This window comes from Magnolia sinica, chromosome 6 (assembly GCF_029962835.1).
Source record: "Magnolia sinica isolate HGM2019 chromosome 6, MsV1, whole genome shotgun sequence".
NCBI lineage: Eukaryota > Viridiplantae > Streptophyta > Magnoliopsida > Magnoliales > Magnoliaceae > Magnolia > Magnolia sinica.
In genome coordinates, this window is record NC_080578.1 from 97505070 (window position 1) to 97522610 (window position 17541).

A 17541-nucleotide genomic window follows, 5' to 3' on the forward strand; every position below is an offset into this window, starting at 1 on the left:
TAACTCAATCAGACCGATCGTGGACTGCCCATACGGCCACAGGTTAGCCCACCATTCTGGATCCCAGCCGCACATGAACTCTTGATCGGCTCCATCCCAAAATCGTCGTTCCTTTACATGGGCTTGAAAGCATATAGGGTTTTGATCAGACGGGCCCCACGAATCTGATGAACAGATCGGATCATCTAGATAGTGGCCGCGGTGGGCCACTTTAAGGTCTGTCGTCCGTCCGTTTTCAAACAGAGTTTTGGCGGGAGAAATCCGATTTTTTATGGAAGGCCCGGTCAAAGCCAGTTTGACTTGCCTGGCTCGTCCAGTCCAGGGGGTGCACACGCACTTTGCGTGGGGTCCACTATGATGTTTGTGATAAATTCGCTCCGTCCAATGGTCTTGGGATCCCCACTTAGGGGTCCTGGCCCAGTTTGGGGCGGGACTGAGGCCCAAATGGGTCATATCACACATCCCAGGCCTCTTTACGGTCAATACAACTCGATCCAACGGCTGGATTGATTTGATGCTTGATTTCAACGGTCAATTATGAATTTGAGGGGCAGTGAATGCTCGGTTGGTTGTTCATTAGCCTTCGAAGGTCGATCATTAATGTGTTGTCCCAATACCCTTCGTCTAGATGATTCACACACTGCTTAACTTGAGGAGTTCAATCAAGCTTACCCTGATGGCCGTTGTAAGCTTCGACTCAACTCCCAAGGCCTCTGATGGATGGCTTCTCACGTTGTAATCAATGGTAACTTAAATGATTAAGTGTTCTACCGGTGATGATTAAACGATGGATTACTAGATTGGGGGTTGTGGGTTGTAGTTTTAGATCTGGGTGTTTAATCATGGATTCTTGTCAATCTAATGGCTAGGTTGCAGTCAAATCTTATCGTCAACGGTGCTCGACATCAGTAGTCCATTTTAAAATAAATTTGTTCAAGGTCTGATGTCGACAACGGATGGTTTGATTTGTCTAATTTGATAACCCACGATCAAATGGCATGGTCTATGGATGAAAATTACTCCAAATAATCAACTACATGTTAGAATAAAGGTGAGCGTTCTATTTAGTTAGATTTATGTTTATATTAATCTACTTCTTCATGGCAACACCCGAGTACTGAAAAGTACAGGGCGTTACACGCATTCCCAAGGTCCTGGTTATCTTAATACTCCGCTCTGATACCAATTTATAACGCTCCAAAAATCGGTACCCGAGTACAAAAACTCCGGTCCCGAGTTCCCAGGTGTGAATCAAACAAAAATGCACATGTGATCTCATTCAGATTCACATTCCTTTCACACACAAGCAATCAGAGTAGCACAATTCAAATTAGCGAATCCAAGGTGAGATAGAGATAACAAAAATAAATAAATAAATGGCTAATAGTAAAAGTACAATTAAAATATAGTGTCCGCTCAAATGGAGATTATACAAGCCACAATATACATACCAAAAATGATTAAAGTGTAAAATTTGATTTGGTCCAATCCTCTAAAACATAACATCGGTAGTACAAGCCAGTCTAAGCCTACCCGTCTGATATCTAAATTAAAACATGTATATGTTGTAGCCAGAAGGTTTCAGAGACAAATGCTCAGAACATCTGGTCTGCAAACTCGATAATTAGTTTATTTATTGGTTGAAACAAGCATCACGACAGTGGTACCTAAAGTTTCATGAATTTGTTTCCTCGTATGGTTTCATTGATAACACTGCAAATAAGTATATATATGTGAAAGTCAGTGGAAGTAAGTTTATTATTTGTCTTGTATGTTGACAACATTTTATTAGCCATTAGTGATATTGGACAATTACGTGAGATTAAGAAATTTGTCTCTCAAAACTTTGCTATGAAAGATCTTGGTGAAGCATCATTTGTCATCAGCATTCATATTAGCCGGGACAAATCACGTGAACTGCTTGGCCTATCACAGAATGCCTATATTGATAGGGTTCTCAAAAGAGTTAACATGCAAGGTTGCGCTCATAGCCAAGTACCTATTATAAAAGGTAACAGGTTTGTCCAATTTCAATGTCCTAAGAATGACCTAGAAAAGGATAAGATGAAAAATATTTTGCATGCGTTAGTAGTAGGAAACATCATGTATGCTCAGGTCTGTACACGTCCGAATATTGCTTTCGTGGTTAGAATATTGGGAAAGTACATTGGCAATCCATGTATGAACCATTGGATAATTGTTAAGAAAATGTTGCACTACTTGCAAAGGACAAATGACTTCACACTCACGTATAGGAGATCTGACCATTTGGAGTTTGTTGGATATACAGATACAAATTTTGTGGGCTGTCTTGACAGGAATAAGTCCACCTTTGGGCTACGTATTTATTATGGTTGGTGGAATCGTATATTTGAAAATCGTAAAACAGTCGATTATAGCATCTTCTACCATAGAAGCAGAGTATGTAGCTTGTCATGAAGCCACGAGTCAGGCGATTTGGCTTCAGAGTTTTTTCTCTAGTTTACGTGTTGCGCAAATAATTCAGAAACCATTGAAAATTTATTGTGATAGTTCAGCTACAGTTAACTTCTCCAAGAATAATAAGTGTTCCTCGATGTCAAAGCGTATTAACATTAAGTACCTTCTTGGGAATGAGAGAGTTTAGAACCATCAAGTGTCCATAAAATTGATCGGCACAAGGCAAATGATAGCAGATCCTCTCACTAAAGCTTTTCCTATCACGCTCTTTAAGCGTAGGTCATGTAAAAAGAATCGATCTGGATGATGATCAAATGCTAGTTAAATCAAGTAAATCTGAATTAATAAGTTGGCAAAATCATAGAAAATAATTTACCACCACCCAAATTCATATTATCATCTAACCAATGGTAGCAACTGCTTATTTTGAGGGTCCCACTTTCTTGGTGAGGCAACCATGTCAATAGACACCATACATGCACTCTTGGGTCCGCCATTAATGTTGGGGAATGTCCTCCCTGGACGCCACTGCATACTGACAATGTCAATAGCGAGGTGGTTATTGACAATGCTCTCGGCCCATCATAATGTATGTGTCCTATCCATGGCTTCCATCCATTTTTACAAATCATTATATAGCATGAGCCCAAAAAAGAGGCAGATCCAAATCTCATATAGTCAACACCACATGAAAGAGTAAAGCTGTACACGAGCAGACTTAGCTCGGTAACTCGCTCAACTCGACTCGACTAGGATCGAAACTCTGTTCGAACCGAGTCGAGCCATTTTTTGGGAGCTTGGAACGTTTCGAGTCGAGTCCGAACTGGACCAAGCTCGACTCAGTATTGATCTCGACTCGACTCAGCTCGGACTCGACTCCGATTGAGTTTTAAGTGAGTATATAAGAGTTTTATTAAAAAAAACTCTCATTCGTCCGACCCTACCCATTTTGCCCAACCCAGCAACCCTAACTCATTTCACCTAAATCACCCAACCCTAACCCATTTCTCCCTCCCTTTTGTCCAAATCAGTCGTCTGTTCACCCAATACTCTCGCCGTTCTCCACCGCCCAGGCGAAATTCCTTCTTCTAGCGTATGTTCGGACGATCTCCTCTCCCAAAGTGAGTCATCTCCTCCACTCTCTCCATTTTTTCTATCAAGTAGTGTCCGTCTGAGTAGCGGAATACATCCAAACTCGACTCGAAAACTCAGCTCGAACTCGGCTCAAGCTTGGCTCGAACTGGACCGAACTGTTGGCCGAGCCGAGCACGAGCTGTTGTTCCAAGCTTAAAAGCCGAGCACGAGCTACTGTTCCAAGCTTGAAGGTCGAGCCGAGCCGAGCACGAGCTGAGACTCAAGTTGTCCGAGTCGAGCACGAGCTGGGCAAAGCTTAGCTCGACTCGACTCGTGTACACCTCTATGAAAGAGTGGTGATTGAACACTCACCATTAACAACTTAGGAACAACAAAAGTTTTGGATTAAGCTGGCATTTGTGTTTTCTCTTCACCGAGACGTGCATGACCTAATCAATAGGTTGAATGACAAATACACATTACAATGAGGCCTAGGAAGCTTTTAATAGTGGGCATTCAATTGCCACTGCTTTCTTGCAGTGTGATCGACTCAAGATTTGGGTTTCTCTCATTTTGGGGCTAATGCTCTATAATGATTTGGACAAATAGATGGACAGCTTGGATAGAACACATATATATCATGCTGGGCCCACATAGCACTCCGTCTGTCTTCCCTGATGGCATCACCATCCACTTAGGTTGAGCCTCAAGTCCAATGGGCTGGGCATTGAAATCGTCTTCAGGACTAAGTAATAACAATGGGGAGAAATAAACCACACCATGACTTGCCCTGGCATCAATGGAAATCGGCCAAGAAGGGGCCCTCTAGGGCCCACCGTGATTTATGGATTTTATCCACTATTCATCCATTTTTCCAAATCATTTTAGGGCATGAGCACAAAAATGAGACAGATCCAAGCCTCAAGTGTACAACCCACAGAAAGCAGCGATGACAACAACACCCACCATTGAAACTTTCCAACGGGCCACCGTGATGTTTATTTGCCATCCAACCTGTTCATAAGGTTACATAGACCTAGATGAAGGGAAAACACAAATGTCAGCTTGATCCAAAACTTTTGTGGCCCCTAATAACTTTTAATGGTGAGTGTTCAATCAGCTACTATGGTCCACTTGAGCCTTGGATCTGCCTCATTTTTCTCGCTCATACCCTAAAATGATATGTAAAAATGGATGAACAGCATGGATAAAATCCATACATCACAGTGGGCTCCACAAAGGCCTTCCGGAACACATTCCACTTCCCCATTTATGACATGTTTTACTAATGAGAACCAGTTCCCACACGCCAGTGACTCAGCGGATCAACATTCATCATCATCTCATCCGCATCCATCTCCTAACTCATTTGGGCTTAAGCCAAGTCGGGCAGATCAATTTCGAGAGGCTCTGGTACGAATTAGGTGAGTCCAGGGTAACCGTGGTGCCCACCTTTTAAGTATGTGTTCCATCAGTTTTTCCAGCTCGTTTTAAGGAATGGTCTTAACCAAATAAAAAATAAAAAATAAAAAAGAGTGAGAGAAGGATATCCAAATCTCAGGTGGACCACACCACAGGAAACAGTGGTCATTGAACACCCACCATTTTAAAATTCCTAGGGCCCACTGATATTTATTTGCCACCCAACCTGTTGATAAGGTGCCAGACCAGGATGAAGGGAAAACACAAATAACAGCTTGATCGAATACTTGTGCAGCCCCAAGAAGTTTTTAACGGTGGCATTCAATCCCCAATGTATGGTCCACCTGAGATTTGGATCCTCTGCTCTTTTTTTTCGACCATACCCTAAAATGAGCTAGACAAACTGACGAACTGCATGGATATACAACACATACATTAAGGTGGGCCCCACTGTCGGGACTCATTCAACTGTGACTCCCGACAGACCAATGAATCGTTTTGCTTACCAAACCATGGTTTGTTGACGAAACTAGTCATATCATCTGGTGTGTACTGGTATCATCCATGAAAGATACAGATCTGTCAGTCTCTGAAACAACCCGCCCCAAATGGCAATACAACCCTTTATTGATGGTGACCATCGCAGTGCACCAAAGGTCCAAAACCTATTTGTAAATCATGTTCGCAGCCACTTGCGCAATCTGAAAAAACCTGGGTAGGCTTTTCAAGTCGTAAGCAGGTAAAAACAGGGAAAGACAAACTGAAATACCGGGTACTTCGATAGCCTGGCAGGGTGTGATAGATGATATGCCATCACCTGCCACCTCCAAATTGCATATTCACAAATACAACCCAAATTAAGCTGTCCAACTTTCAGGTAGAAGTTTAGATGCATCATGACCCAAAAAACCTATCAGATTGGTTGATATTTATTAGATTGTCGAAGATAGAAAATATCAAGTGGTCCCATTTCAAGAAACGAGTGCCCACAAAACAAGCTGAGCATTATTCAGCGAATCTGATCTCAGGACTTTTGACCTAGTGAATATTGAGTTCCAGAATTTAGTTGGTTTACTTTGAGTTAATATATGCCTAGTATCCAATTTAAGAGAGGCTGCGTATTAATCATCAGCCGCAGCCTGAGTGTAAAATAACTCTACAGGTGTCCTATGAAGTGACATGCACTGCACGTACAGGTGAATTTTTAGGATGGGCCAGAGCTGCGCCATGATTTTTTGGCCTATGACCCCATTCACATGGTCCTATCAACTTTCTCAGTCCACTTCACATTTTGGCATGCCCACCCACAAGGTGGGCCATCAAATCAGAGGCCCTGATCACCATACACAAGTGCCACATGAACAGTAGATATGTCATCCACAAATCGTGGGACAGGAATGGCAACATTCTTCGGAGGTGCCATGGAAGATTTTGATTGTTGATAATGAAATCAAACTCTCATTGATACTTAAAACTAAAACCCCATTATCTCAATGCTGGACTTGTACACCAATACAACACAAGGGCTAAAATGAAAAGGGGGGGGGAACACAGTAACTCCGATCACATGCATCTAAGAAGGAAAACGCAACAGAAAAGAAACTCACATAGAAAGGCGAGGACTTCTCCTTGCTAGTTTGTAAGCTCCATGATGGCAGAAACGATGTCGCCATCCGCCGCCCTAAGCGCCTTGACAGCCTTGGACCTGGAAACTCCAGCCTGTGTCGTCACTAATTCGATGTCCTTTGGCTCCACACCAGTCTCATCAACATCCTCATCATCCTGAGCCATGGCTGACGATTCGGGCTTGTTGGAGATCACATGGGTCAGATCAGGAGCCTTGAACTGCTCGGCAGCCTGTGTCTGCAGTTGTGAGCTCAAGTCCTCAATCTTCGCCTCCCCAAAAATGACATAGGTGTCTGAAGTTGGGCTCTTGAAAACATCTGGTTTCGATATCACGAACAATATCTGAATGGAGAAATCAATTAGTACACTACAAGCAATGAAATTTTGTATTTGTATCTCCCCATGCACACCAGTCCCGCGCAGAGATCCATGCTATTCATTCACACTGCACACAAAGTTGCAGGTTCAGTCATCAAGTGGACCACGTGTGTTCATCAAACATCAACCACAGGATAAAAGGTTGAGTAGCCACCTTTTCCATATGCAGGACTCAGACCAGTATGATTGACGCCACAACAGACACATGGTGGTGCACATCCTGAATCTTTCATGCAGAATGTGGGAGAGTTGGATTCAGAATCAGACTCCCACTAGCCGTTATCACTCTCCTAGAGTGGTTTGGATGCAAGGAAACCAAAATCTGTTGGAATTTTAATTCCATGATTTTTTTGTTCATGGAATGAGAATTCCAAGAAAAAATATTTGTGGTGTGGATGACACTAGAAAAAAAAAATCCATGGATTTGTAGAGTCACAGATAACAACTCCAAAGACTGTGATTTGTAACTACGGAGTCACGGGTAACAACTCACAAATCCTGAGGAACTTATGATGAATAATGGTTGCAAACTGTGCACACATGCACAGGATCCATGCGATGGATGGTGTAAGAGTCATCCACAACATGCGCCAATGCAATGATATAGCCCAATGTTGTCAAAATCGTTAGCATATCACAAATCGTAAAAGGTGTTGAATTGTATTGAATCGGAAATTGTATCATAAATTGTAAGATTTTCCTAAACATACAACATATGAAAAAATATAAATCATAAAAAAAATTAGAACTCATCAATCATCCATTTCCCATCACTATGTACCAAAAGATTAATACATATCATGATATTACCAATTGAGAAAATGTATATGGTATAAATATCACGAAAGTAAATGATTCTTCTCTTTTTCCTTTGTTTTCGTTTTTTGTATTTCAAAAAAAATACCTTAAAAAAATTCAGGAATCCTTTAATAATTTTATTCTTTTATACCATTCTCAACAAGATTCAAACTCCGGATGTTAAAGGAGGCTAGCTGTCTGAAGAAGAGTTTTCCACCAGAGCAAAGTATATTTCAGACTACGGTTCTCGTTTAATGGAAGAATAAATAGTGGCGATAGCGGTCCTGAGCAATTTAGCTCAAAGAGGGTGATCGCAATTCAAACTTTTTCAATGGGATAGCCAATGCCAAGGCGCATGCCAACTCTATTGCCTCTTTGATGGTTGACGGTGAAAGGGTGTCTGATAAGGATCACATTTGTGATTCCATCGTCACCTTTTGCTCAAGACTGCTTTTGGACGAGGGTACAAATCAGTCAAACATTGATGATCTTAATTTCAATTGGTCATCTCATGAGGAAACCGACTCTCTCGAACAGCCTATCCCCTTATGGGAAATCAAGTCTGCCGTTTGGGACCTTGTTTGGGACAAAGCTCCTGGACCAAATAGGTTCCCTTCAAATTTCTTTCAATCATTCTAGAATCCGGTTAGGTCAGATCTGCTTGATTTTGTGACGACCTTTATTCAGTCCAGTTGCCTTCTAGTAGAGAGATGAGCAGTACCTTCATTGCCCTCATTCCCAAACTCGAAGCTGCAGTGAATCTTAAAAGATTTTCGTCCAATTAGTTTGATAGGCAGTCCCAACAAGATCCTCACCAAGATTTTGAGTCAACAACTGAGATCTGTTCTTCCGAACCTCATATCACCATTTCAAAGCGCCTTCATGTTTGGTAGAGAGATTGTGGACGGCACACCAATTGCACATGAATGCTTGGTCTCTTAACGTAGATTAAGTCGTCCGGGGATGCCATGCAAAATCAATCTAGAAAAAGCTTATGACCATATCGACTGGTCCTTTTTAGACTGTATGATGACTAGGATGGGTTTCGGGGTCAAACGGAGAGCATGAATTTAGTCATGTGTCTTGTCTTGAAAAAGCTTATGACCATGATAGCTGGTCCTTTTTAGACTATATGTTGACCAGGATGGGTTTTGGGGTGAAATGGAAGGCGTGGATTCACTCTTGCATCTCATATGCGAGATTTTCAATCCTCGTTAATGGGTCTCCTTTCAGCTTCTTTAAAGCTGCTCAAGGCTTCGACAAGGCAACCCTCTCTGTTCTTGTCTGTCCTCGTGTCAGAAGCCCTCAATTGAATGCTCTCCAAAGGCCACAAGGTTGGCCTGTTCAAGGATATTAAGGTAAAAATTTACCCCCAACCCATTTGCCATCTCCAGTTTGTTGATGATACGCTAGTCTTTTATGAGGTAGAGGAGTCTATGGTTGAATTCTTGTGCATGATTATTTGTTGGTTTGAGGTGGTTTCAAGTTATAAAGGTCAACCTGCCTAAGAGTGAATTCTTGAGAATTAACCTCACAGTGGAGGAGACCTCCTGCTTGTCAAAATTGTATGGGTGTGGTGTAGGAACTCTTCCAACATCATACCTCGATCTCCCCATCTGTGTGGGAAAACTTGCCCTCTACCTTCGGGATAAAATCTTGGAACGTATGGAGAGGAAACTCTCCTCCTATAAAAGCAAAGTTCATTCACTGGGTGGCAGGATAACGTTAATTAAGGATTCTCTCCAACCTTCCCATTTATTATGTCTCCTTCCCATTGCCCTGAATCTGTCATCCTCCGAATCGATAAACATTGTAATGAGTTCCTTTGGCAGGAAGGATATCCTCACAGAAAATTGGAAAAAGTCTGTACTCCCTACTTGGATGGGGGAGCAAGCATCAAGAGATTGGAATTGGTTAACGAGGCAATGTTGGGGAAATGAGTCTGGAAGTGTAACAAAGAGGATCCAAAACATTGGAGATCGATCATTGGCTAAATATGGTGTAGATTCCAACGGCAGATGGACCAAATCCTCCTCTCTTTACCGCTCCTCCTCAGTCTGGAAAGGAATTGCTAGAGTTGCTCCTAAAGTCCTTACAGTTTAAGAGTTGTTTTGGGTAATGGGGAAGCAGTGAGATTCTGGGCTGACAATTGGCACGGGGATTCTTCCCTCATTTTGGACTTCCCTTCTTTGGCTGCTATTAGCCGTGACATCAATGTATCAGTGGCATATTGTTATTTGGGTGAGGGTGCGAATGAGGTTTGGATCCCACCATTTAGAAGAAATGTAATAGGCTGAAATAAAAGAGTTTTGACTACTCTCCTGTCTCAATTTCAGGATTATGCTCCTTCCCCCAGGATAGAGGATACTCTGATTTGGGGCTTAGCTAGTTCGGAAACATTTTTGGTGTGGTCTTTCTACAAGACTCTTATTTCTAACTCTCTCCCAGCTAGTTGAAATCCCTCTAGAGCAGTCTAGTTCTGTGGTGCCCCCCAAAAGTTGCAGCCTTCACTTGGTTGGTTGAAAAGAACCGCATCCTCACGGTGGGCAATCCCTGAAAAAGAGGAATGCCTATAACCAACATCTATCATCTATGCCTTCAAGGAGACAAATTGATGGATCACCTCTTCCTCCACTGCTCCTTTACCTGGGACATTTGGTCAGGGTTGCTGGTTCGTGCAGGCGTCCACTGGGTGATGCCCTCATCTATAAATGGTCTCTTTGACTCTTGGCAAGCAGATTATGGAGGTTCATTTGGAAGGAAGTCTTGAAGAATTGTCTCCTTGCGGTTCTTTGGGTTATTTGTACTGAGAGGAACAACCATTAATATTTGTATGGCTAGGAACCTCCAAGCTAGGAGATTCGAATGGATCATTAGATCATTAGGCATGGTGTGTGTGGGTCCCATAAGGGCTCCATGGATGATTATCAGAAGATTTAGATCATTCATGGTGGCCCATGGTAAATCTCACAAGCAATAATGGGGTAAAGAACTGGATTTTACCGAAGTGGAACATTCCTCAAATCGACACCTTCCATACCATAATTGCTAATAAGCAATGTTATCGAGATCATGGGTCACTTTCGTATGTGCTATGAGGAAAGGGTATGCAGTATGCTGCCTCCAACAATGGGCGTCACTCCAATTCATACCAATTACATTGCATATGAAATATAGTTTTGTATATTGCAGTTTACATATAAAATGATGAATGTTATTATTATAGACCTTGCATGCTTAGTGTTATATTATAGACCATGCATGCTTAGTGTTATATTATAACCAGATAACTAAAAGCATAGATCTCTCGATTGTAAACAGAAATTTGGACTAACTTAATCAATACTATGAATAAAAAACCATAATTTCAAGTCACTAAAATTAACGATTTGGATCACAAATGACCCTAATCCAGAATGCTCTATCTAGGACAAAAAACAAAGGGTGTTTCATATTTTAGGTAACATTGCCCAGAAGTTGCTCAGCATGAGGATGAGTGAAGCACAGTACTCCACGATGCTATCATGGCCCACTTGGGGCTGGAAGGGGCCAGGGGGTGTTCGGAAGGAGGGAGAAAGGAAGAGAGCTAGGGTTTGTGAAGAAGAGAAAAAATGGATCAGCATGAGGATGAGGGAAGCACAGTACTCCACGATGCTATCATGGCCCACTTGGGGCTGGAAGGGGCCAGGGGGTGTTCGGAAGGAGGGAGAAAGGAAGAGAGCTAGGGTTTGTGAAGAAGAGAAAAAATGGATCAGCATGAGGATGAGTGAAGCACAGTACTCCACGATGCTATCATGGCCCACTTGGGGCTGGAAGGGGCCAGGGGGTGTTCGGAAGAAGGGAGAAAGGAAGAGACCTAGGGTTTGAGAAGAAGAGAAAAAATGGAGTGTGGATCCTGGGGTTTAAAAAAATGCAAATTAAAAGTCTTTCTTGAAGGGAATGGAAATTAATTCAATTGAAAGGAGCCACGTTTCATGAAAATTCCAAGATTCTACAAGAAGCCCTAAAAGATGAAGATTTCCATCCCTTGAGGGCCTGCTTGATAGATGTGTGAAAACGAGTTTATCTCATTTTAGTTCGTCATAGTTATTATTAGAGATCATGATCTCTAAAACGTAATTCCATTTAGTTCATCATAATTATGTATTAGAGATCATGATCTCCTAGATACGATTATGATTAACTAAAATGAGATGAACCGATTAGAGATCCAAACCAACTTTCCATATAAAGCAAAAATTTTAGTACTTTCCATGCATCCAAATGAAACACTTGTGGAACTCAGTTGCAGAGGGGAGAACTTACATTCTTGCTCTTTTTTACAGTAACACGGCTGACACCAGGGATGGGTTTCATTCCAAGTTTTAGCATAGCTTTGCGACTCTTTTTCTCGCTTCTACTTTGTTTTGACCTACCATTTGCATCACCATCTTGTTGCCCTGCAAGCATGGAAATGGAAACACCAATGCAAAATCCCAAGTCAGCGCAATGAATGGAAGCATAAAGTGTTCAACTACCATTTTTTCCTCAAATTCCAAATTATTCACTTAAAGTACAGGTACCCCTGTAAGCTTAAAGTGGTACCGGGCAGATGTAGGGCCACATGGTATGTATGATATCCAACCCATCCATCAGAGATCCACGCAGGAACTGAAAATCAAGTGATTCAAGTCCATCCAAAACTCTGGAGGGCCACAGCAGAAGGAACAAGGTGGTAGAGGACGACCACCCTTGATTCTCACTGGGGCCCAATGCAATTGCAGCACAGCCTATTTTTGTCCTCATAGGTCTGGACAATATAGTTTCCAATAAACATCACGGTGGGCCCGCAATGCTAACCAAGGATAGGCATCCCCTCTCAACATGTCCCCAGTTCTGTGGCCAACTTCCAGTTTGAGGCCTTTGGGCTGACGTTTGGGCCGTGTGGGGCCACACTTGTTCTTGGCACCACCCTATCTATTAGTACCATGCCCACAACTGAAGTGCACCATACTATAAAGTATGTATGTAATGAATCATTAAAAGCCATATAAAAAGAGTGCTAGAACAATGTGAGGGACCCACCAAGTCAGATTTGGTTTATGGGGAGGGGGGTTCCAAAACACAAGTTACAAAATCACATTTAAAGAGCAATCAGATAGGAAACACCTCTATTTTCCCAGCTGGTCAATCAGAGTCCTAATTGATAAAACAAGAGAGAAAAAGGGTCCAACACTATCTAAGTCAGTTACTTATCAAGCACCGCTAATCTCCTTACACAAGGCACGCATGTGTGATATCTAGAAGATTTGTTATTTGGTCCATAGCTTAGATTGGGGTACCAAAAAATCACACCATTCAAATAATTCTAGCGCTTGACTGATGGATTTTGGGGATTACAATTGGGGTTTTAGGAAATGGTCTAACACGCGGTGAAAATTCACTAACAAAAGTCTTCCAATTTGCAGCTAACATCATTAACTAGTGCAATTTGGCATATGGCCCATCCATAAAAACGCCCGACTAATGAAAGACCTGGATTGCATGTGTGGTTGGGTGCTTACAACTTTCATTAGTGTACGGAGTACTGTAAAATGCTTTATCTGAAGGATTTTACAGTGCATTCCTGCTTCTAGTTTGTAGAAGTGGGGGCCTTGTTAGTTCGGTGACCCAAACCATAGTATCAATGGTTGGGATGACTGAATACTGGTTTGAAACCAAACAATGGTTGGGATTTTTATTTTTTTTTCAGCGTTGACAGAAGGTCAACCTTCTTCATCATCTTTGTCATCATCGTCGTCATCGTCGTCATCGTCATCTTCATCTTCAACAACAGGCTCATCAGGCTGCAAAACAGAAGTCATTGAAGATGTTACTAAAACATCGAATTAAGCACCCTAAGAAACCCTTGCAAAGGCAATAACTCTGAGAAAAATGGTGTTATTTATGCAGGTTTATATAGGAAACATGAAGAAAATCAAGATACTAATATTAGTTATTACCAATACATGAAGTACACATTGTTAGTGAGGGTGGACCATATGGATAAAGAATCATATGAACGAAAATTCACACTAGAAGAGTGACACCTAGTCATGAGAGTAGATAGGACTTAGGATGCTACACTCGCACACACTCTACGCTGCAAGATCTGTGTCATTTATCAGATATCAATGTACAGCACATGTATGTGCCCTCAGTACAACACAAGGCTAGACCAATCAACAGATGGGTCATGCATCTGTGAAAAAAGCAGACAACTAATAAATGCCCACCAAACTTCAGGCACAATACCTCATACCTCATTAAACAGGCAAAGATGTGGACAACAATTTTAAAAGATAATGACGAGCACAAAAGAAATTATTTATACTATGGATAAGATAGTGGTATTTTGTATTTAAATTGTAAAAGATAGAGACACTCAAAAGGCAGACACCAAGAAGCACAGCAGCTCGTCACAAAGATTAGACAGTACACTACATCTTGATCGGCTAGGATATCAAACCATTGGAAGAACATACGTATTGTGTCAATATGGCACTGAGATTACCTCCAAATAGTAATTTATGTGGATAGAATGCACCGAATATGATGAGTACTTCCTCCCAAAAAAAAGTAAACCTCCAATCAATCACTCATTCTAACCAAGATTTACCTTGAAAATTAATTCATATTCATGTCTATAAATACAACACCTAAGGGCCTGTTTGGATGCCTGTAAGTTCTTTTAAGTTGTGACTTACCTGTAAGTCACTTACAGGTGAAAGTTACTTATAGGTAACCTGTTTAGATGTAAGTTGTAAGTCACTTACACGTAAGTTAGTTTTTCTGTTTGGATAACCTGTAAGTTACTTACAGGTAGAAAGCTGTATATTCACATCGAGCAGAGCTTAGATTGGAAATCGTTCTAAAATGTTATAATCATATATATATATATATATATATATATATATATATATATATATATATATATATATATATATAAAAAAAATGAGATCAAATATGTTATTTTGTTAAGCCCATCAAGATGAATATTTGAGATAATTATTAAGCTAAACCAATCATCAAGTGGGCCATAAAAGTGGGCCCACGAATTCAAAATATCTATAATATGGAGTAATAAGTAATAACTCAATTTGTCATCCAACATGTTCATAAGATCACAAACACCTGGATGAAGGGGAAAAAAAAATCATCTTGATCCATAACTTCTGTGGCCCCCCAAAATATTTCAACGGTATACACTCAATTCACACTATTTCCTATGTTGTAGTCTACTTGATCTTTGGATATAACTAATTTTTAAGATCAGGATTTTAAATTTAAGTATTAAAATGGATGGACAGTGTGGATCAAATACATATATCATGGTGGATCCCACAGAGTTTGCGCATTACTCTGCACGCGATACCTTCCAGCATAATACTCAGCCGTGCACCAGTTGGCAAGAGTTCCTTTGAGAACTTTTTGAGAACTCATCATACGTGATTTGAGTCCAAAATCTGAAGAGTCCACGTGATGCAGAACCCCATGAAACCCCCATTACCCAACTTTTACTTTGATCTAAAATATTGGTGGGCCATGACAAAAGAAAACATTTTCCTACCTTCATTTGCATCTCTCTTTTCTATGACCCACCAGAGTATTAAATCAGGGCGCAAATTGGTCCCTGACGGTTTCATGGGATGCTGCATCACATGGTCCGTTCGGATTAGAGGCCCATCACTTATACGCACGGGTGCATGTGCATATATGTGACTATTTGATGCCAACGTGCCTTATAGAGTAACGTCAAACCACTCCCGTTTTCAATGGAGAAAAAAAAAGGGGGGGGTAGATGAAATCCTACCGTTTTAGGAGGAGAAGAGACAGAAGGCGGTAACTGCAACGAGAGATTGCAGAGATGGAGAGAGATTGGTGGGTTGGTGCGTTTCTCCCTCTTCGCCTCTTTTTAAAAATCTGACCGTTGAGCCTGTAAGTGACTTACAGGGAAGTGACTTCCCACCCCCATCCCCCTGCAGTTTTGGTAGATTTGCCTGTAAGTGACTTACAGGTTGTAAGTTACTTACAGGTGATTTTTCTCACCCAAACACCACCTATAAGTGACTTTCCTGTAAGTCACTTCCCACTTACCCAACTTACAGGCATCCAAACAGGCCCTAACAAACCCTAAATTTTGATAGAAGTTAGCAAACCTTAGAAATTAAATGGATAAAGCCATAAGGGTCATGATACGATGAGGGGCCACTCATGTGGGGGGGAAGGAACACTTGTCAGAAATCCAAGCAGATGGCATGTGTCAGAGATTCAGGCCATTCATCAGGTTGGGTACAGTCACAACATGCCATTGAACAAACATAATCTTAGTCAAGGCAGGTCAAGCTGGTATGAGAACAACGCAAGGTTAGAAAAAAAAAAAAACATGTCCAATTCTCTCACTCAAAAAAACAAAAAAAAAAAGGTCCAATAGTCCAAATTCAATACATGTGAGGTAATAAGTCTACTAGCTTATCTTTGTTATATGGCGCGCTCGCAGTGCGCAATGCATATGAATGGCCCAGGTCTCTGAACATATTCCATCCACCCCATCACATTAGGGGGGGCGGATTAGGTGCGAACCTTACCACGGGGCCCACCTTGATGTATGTATTCTATATACACAGCGTCGGCCAAAATTGAAGAAAATCGGAATTTCAGATGGACCATGCCTAGGAAACGATGATGATTGACCATTAATGGGTCACATAAGCGGATTAGGTGCGAACCTTACCACGGGGGGGAAAGTGATCTCTAGTTCAAGACTAGAGGACTATTGAGCTTGCTCACAGTCTTGCATTCGTGATCTCTAGCATTTGGCAAGAGGATTGTTGGGTCTTTTCTGGCAATCTCTTTCTTTCCTTATTAATCCATTTGCTTCCCCATTCGAGTTTGCATTGCATTTTTTTCTCTACGGTGGCCATTAATTGGTGGGGCCAACCATATCAAATCAAGGGTGACACATGAATGCATGGTGGACTACCCACAGTCAAAACAAAAAGATTTAGATACTGTTTAAATCTAAACATAAATGATGGGTGCGCCATTTAATGACCTGCTCCAACGGCAACACATACAGTAGACAGATGCCACAGGCGCACGTTAGCGAAACCCTAAGAAGAAGTAAGGAAACCTAGCGAGATCTACAGATTCTACTAGAGAGAGAGAAATTTAAGAAAAAAAAAATTTTAATAAAAAAATGAAATGAAATCAAGAGAGGAGAAATCATACGTCAATCTTTGTCTGCTCGAGATGAGCGGCGAGGAGCTCTTCTTGCGTCTGAGCAGTCATGGCGAGCTTCTGATTTTACCCTCTTAAGAGACCCCAAAACCCTAAAAATCCCAAAATGCGAGCTGCTAGGGGCTTGTTTCGGGCAAGGCAGAGGCTTTTATAGCTTGGGTTGTTGCGTTGATATTACGAAAATGACCCTGACGTTTTCCTAAAACAACCAAAATGTCCTTTCCACGTGCTGACGTCGCACTCGTGTGATATCTGCCCAATGCGTGAACTAGCATCCATTGCGAAGAAGACGGCCCAGGAATCGGACCGTCCACTGATCATGTGGGCCACTGGTATACAAAAAGAACGGTTCGATGAAACTTTCTAGTGGTTCAGATTTAATGTATACGTGTGGCCCACTTGATTAATGTACGGACCTGATCTGTCTCCGGTCGTCTTCACCATTAGGGCACATCATGTCTAAAGCTGGCACGTGTGCAACAACATTTTAATTAAACGTGTGGGCGGCTGATGTCCAACCACTGGATTGGCTTGGTTTTTTTGTGT

At 41.6% G+C, this 17541-nt stretch overlaps 1 protein-coding gene across 1 annotated transcript; it reads right to left on the minus strand.

Moving 5' to 3' along the window:
• Window positions 1-6364: 6364 nt before the first annotated feature.
• On the minus strand, window positions 6365-17145 carry LOC131249193 (nascent polypeptide-associated complex subunit alpha-like protein 1). Its single transcript, XM_058249810.1, has 4 exons — window positions 16987-17145; window positions 13487-13562; window positions 12043-12176; window positions 6365-6903 (listed from the first exon to the last, which is right to left on the minus strand). The coding sequence occupies exons 1-4, from the start codon at window positions 17044-17046 to the stop codon at window positions 6568-6570; spliced, it is 606 nt and encodes a 201-aa protein (XP_058105793.1). The 5' UTR covers window positions 17047-17145; the 3' UTR covers window positions 6365-6567.
• Between the last annotated feature and the right edge of the window lie 396 nt (window positions 17146-17541).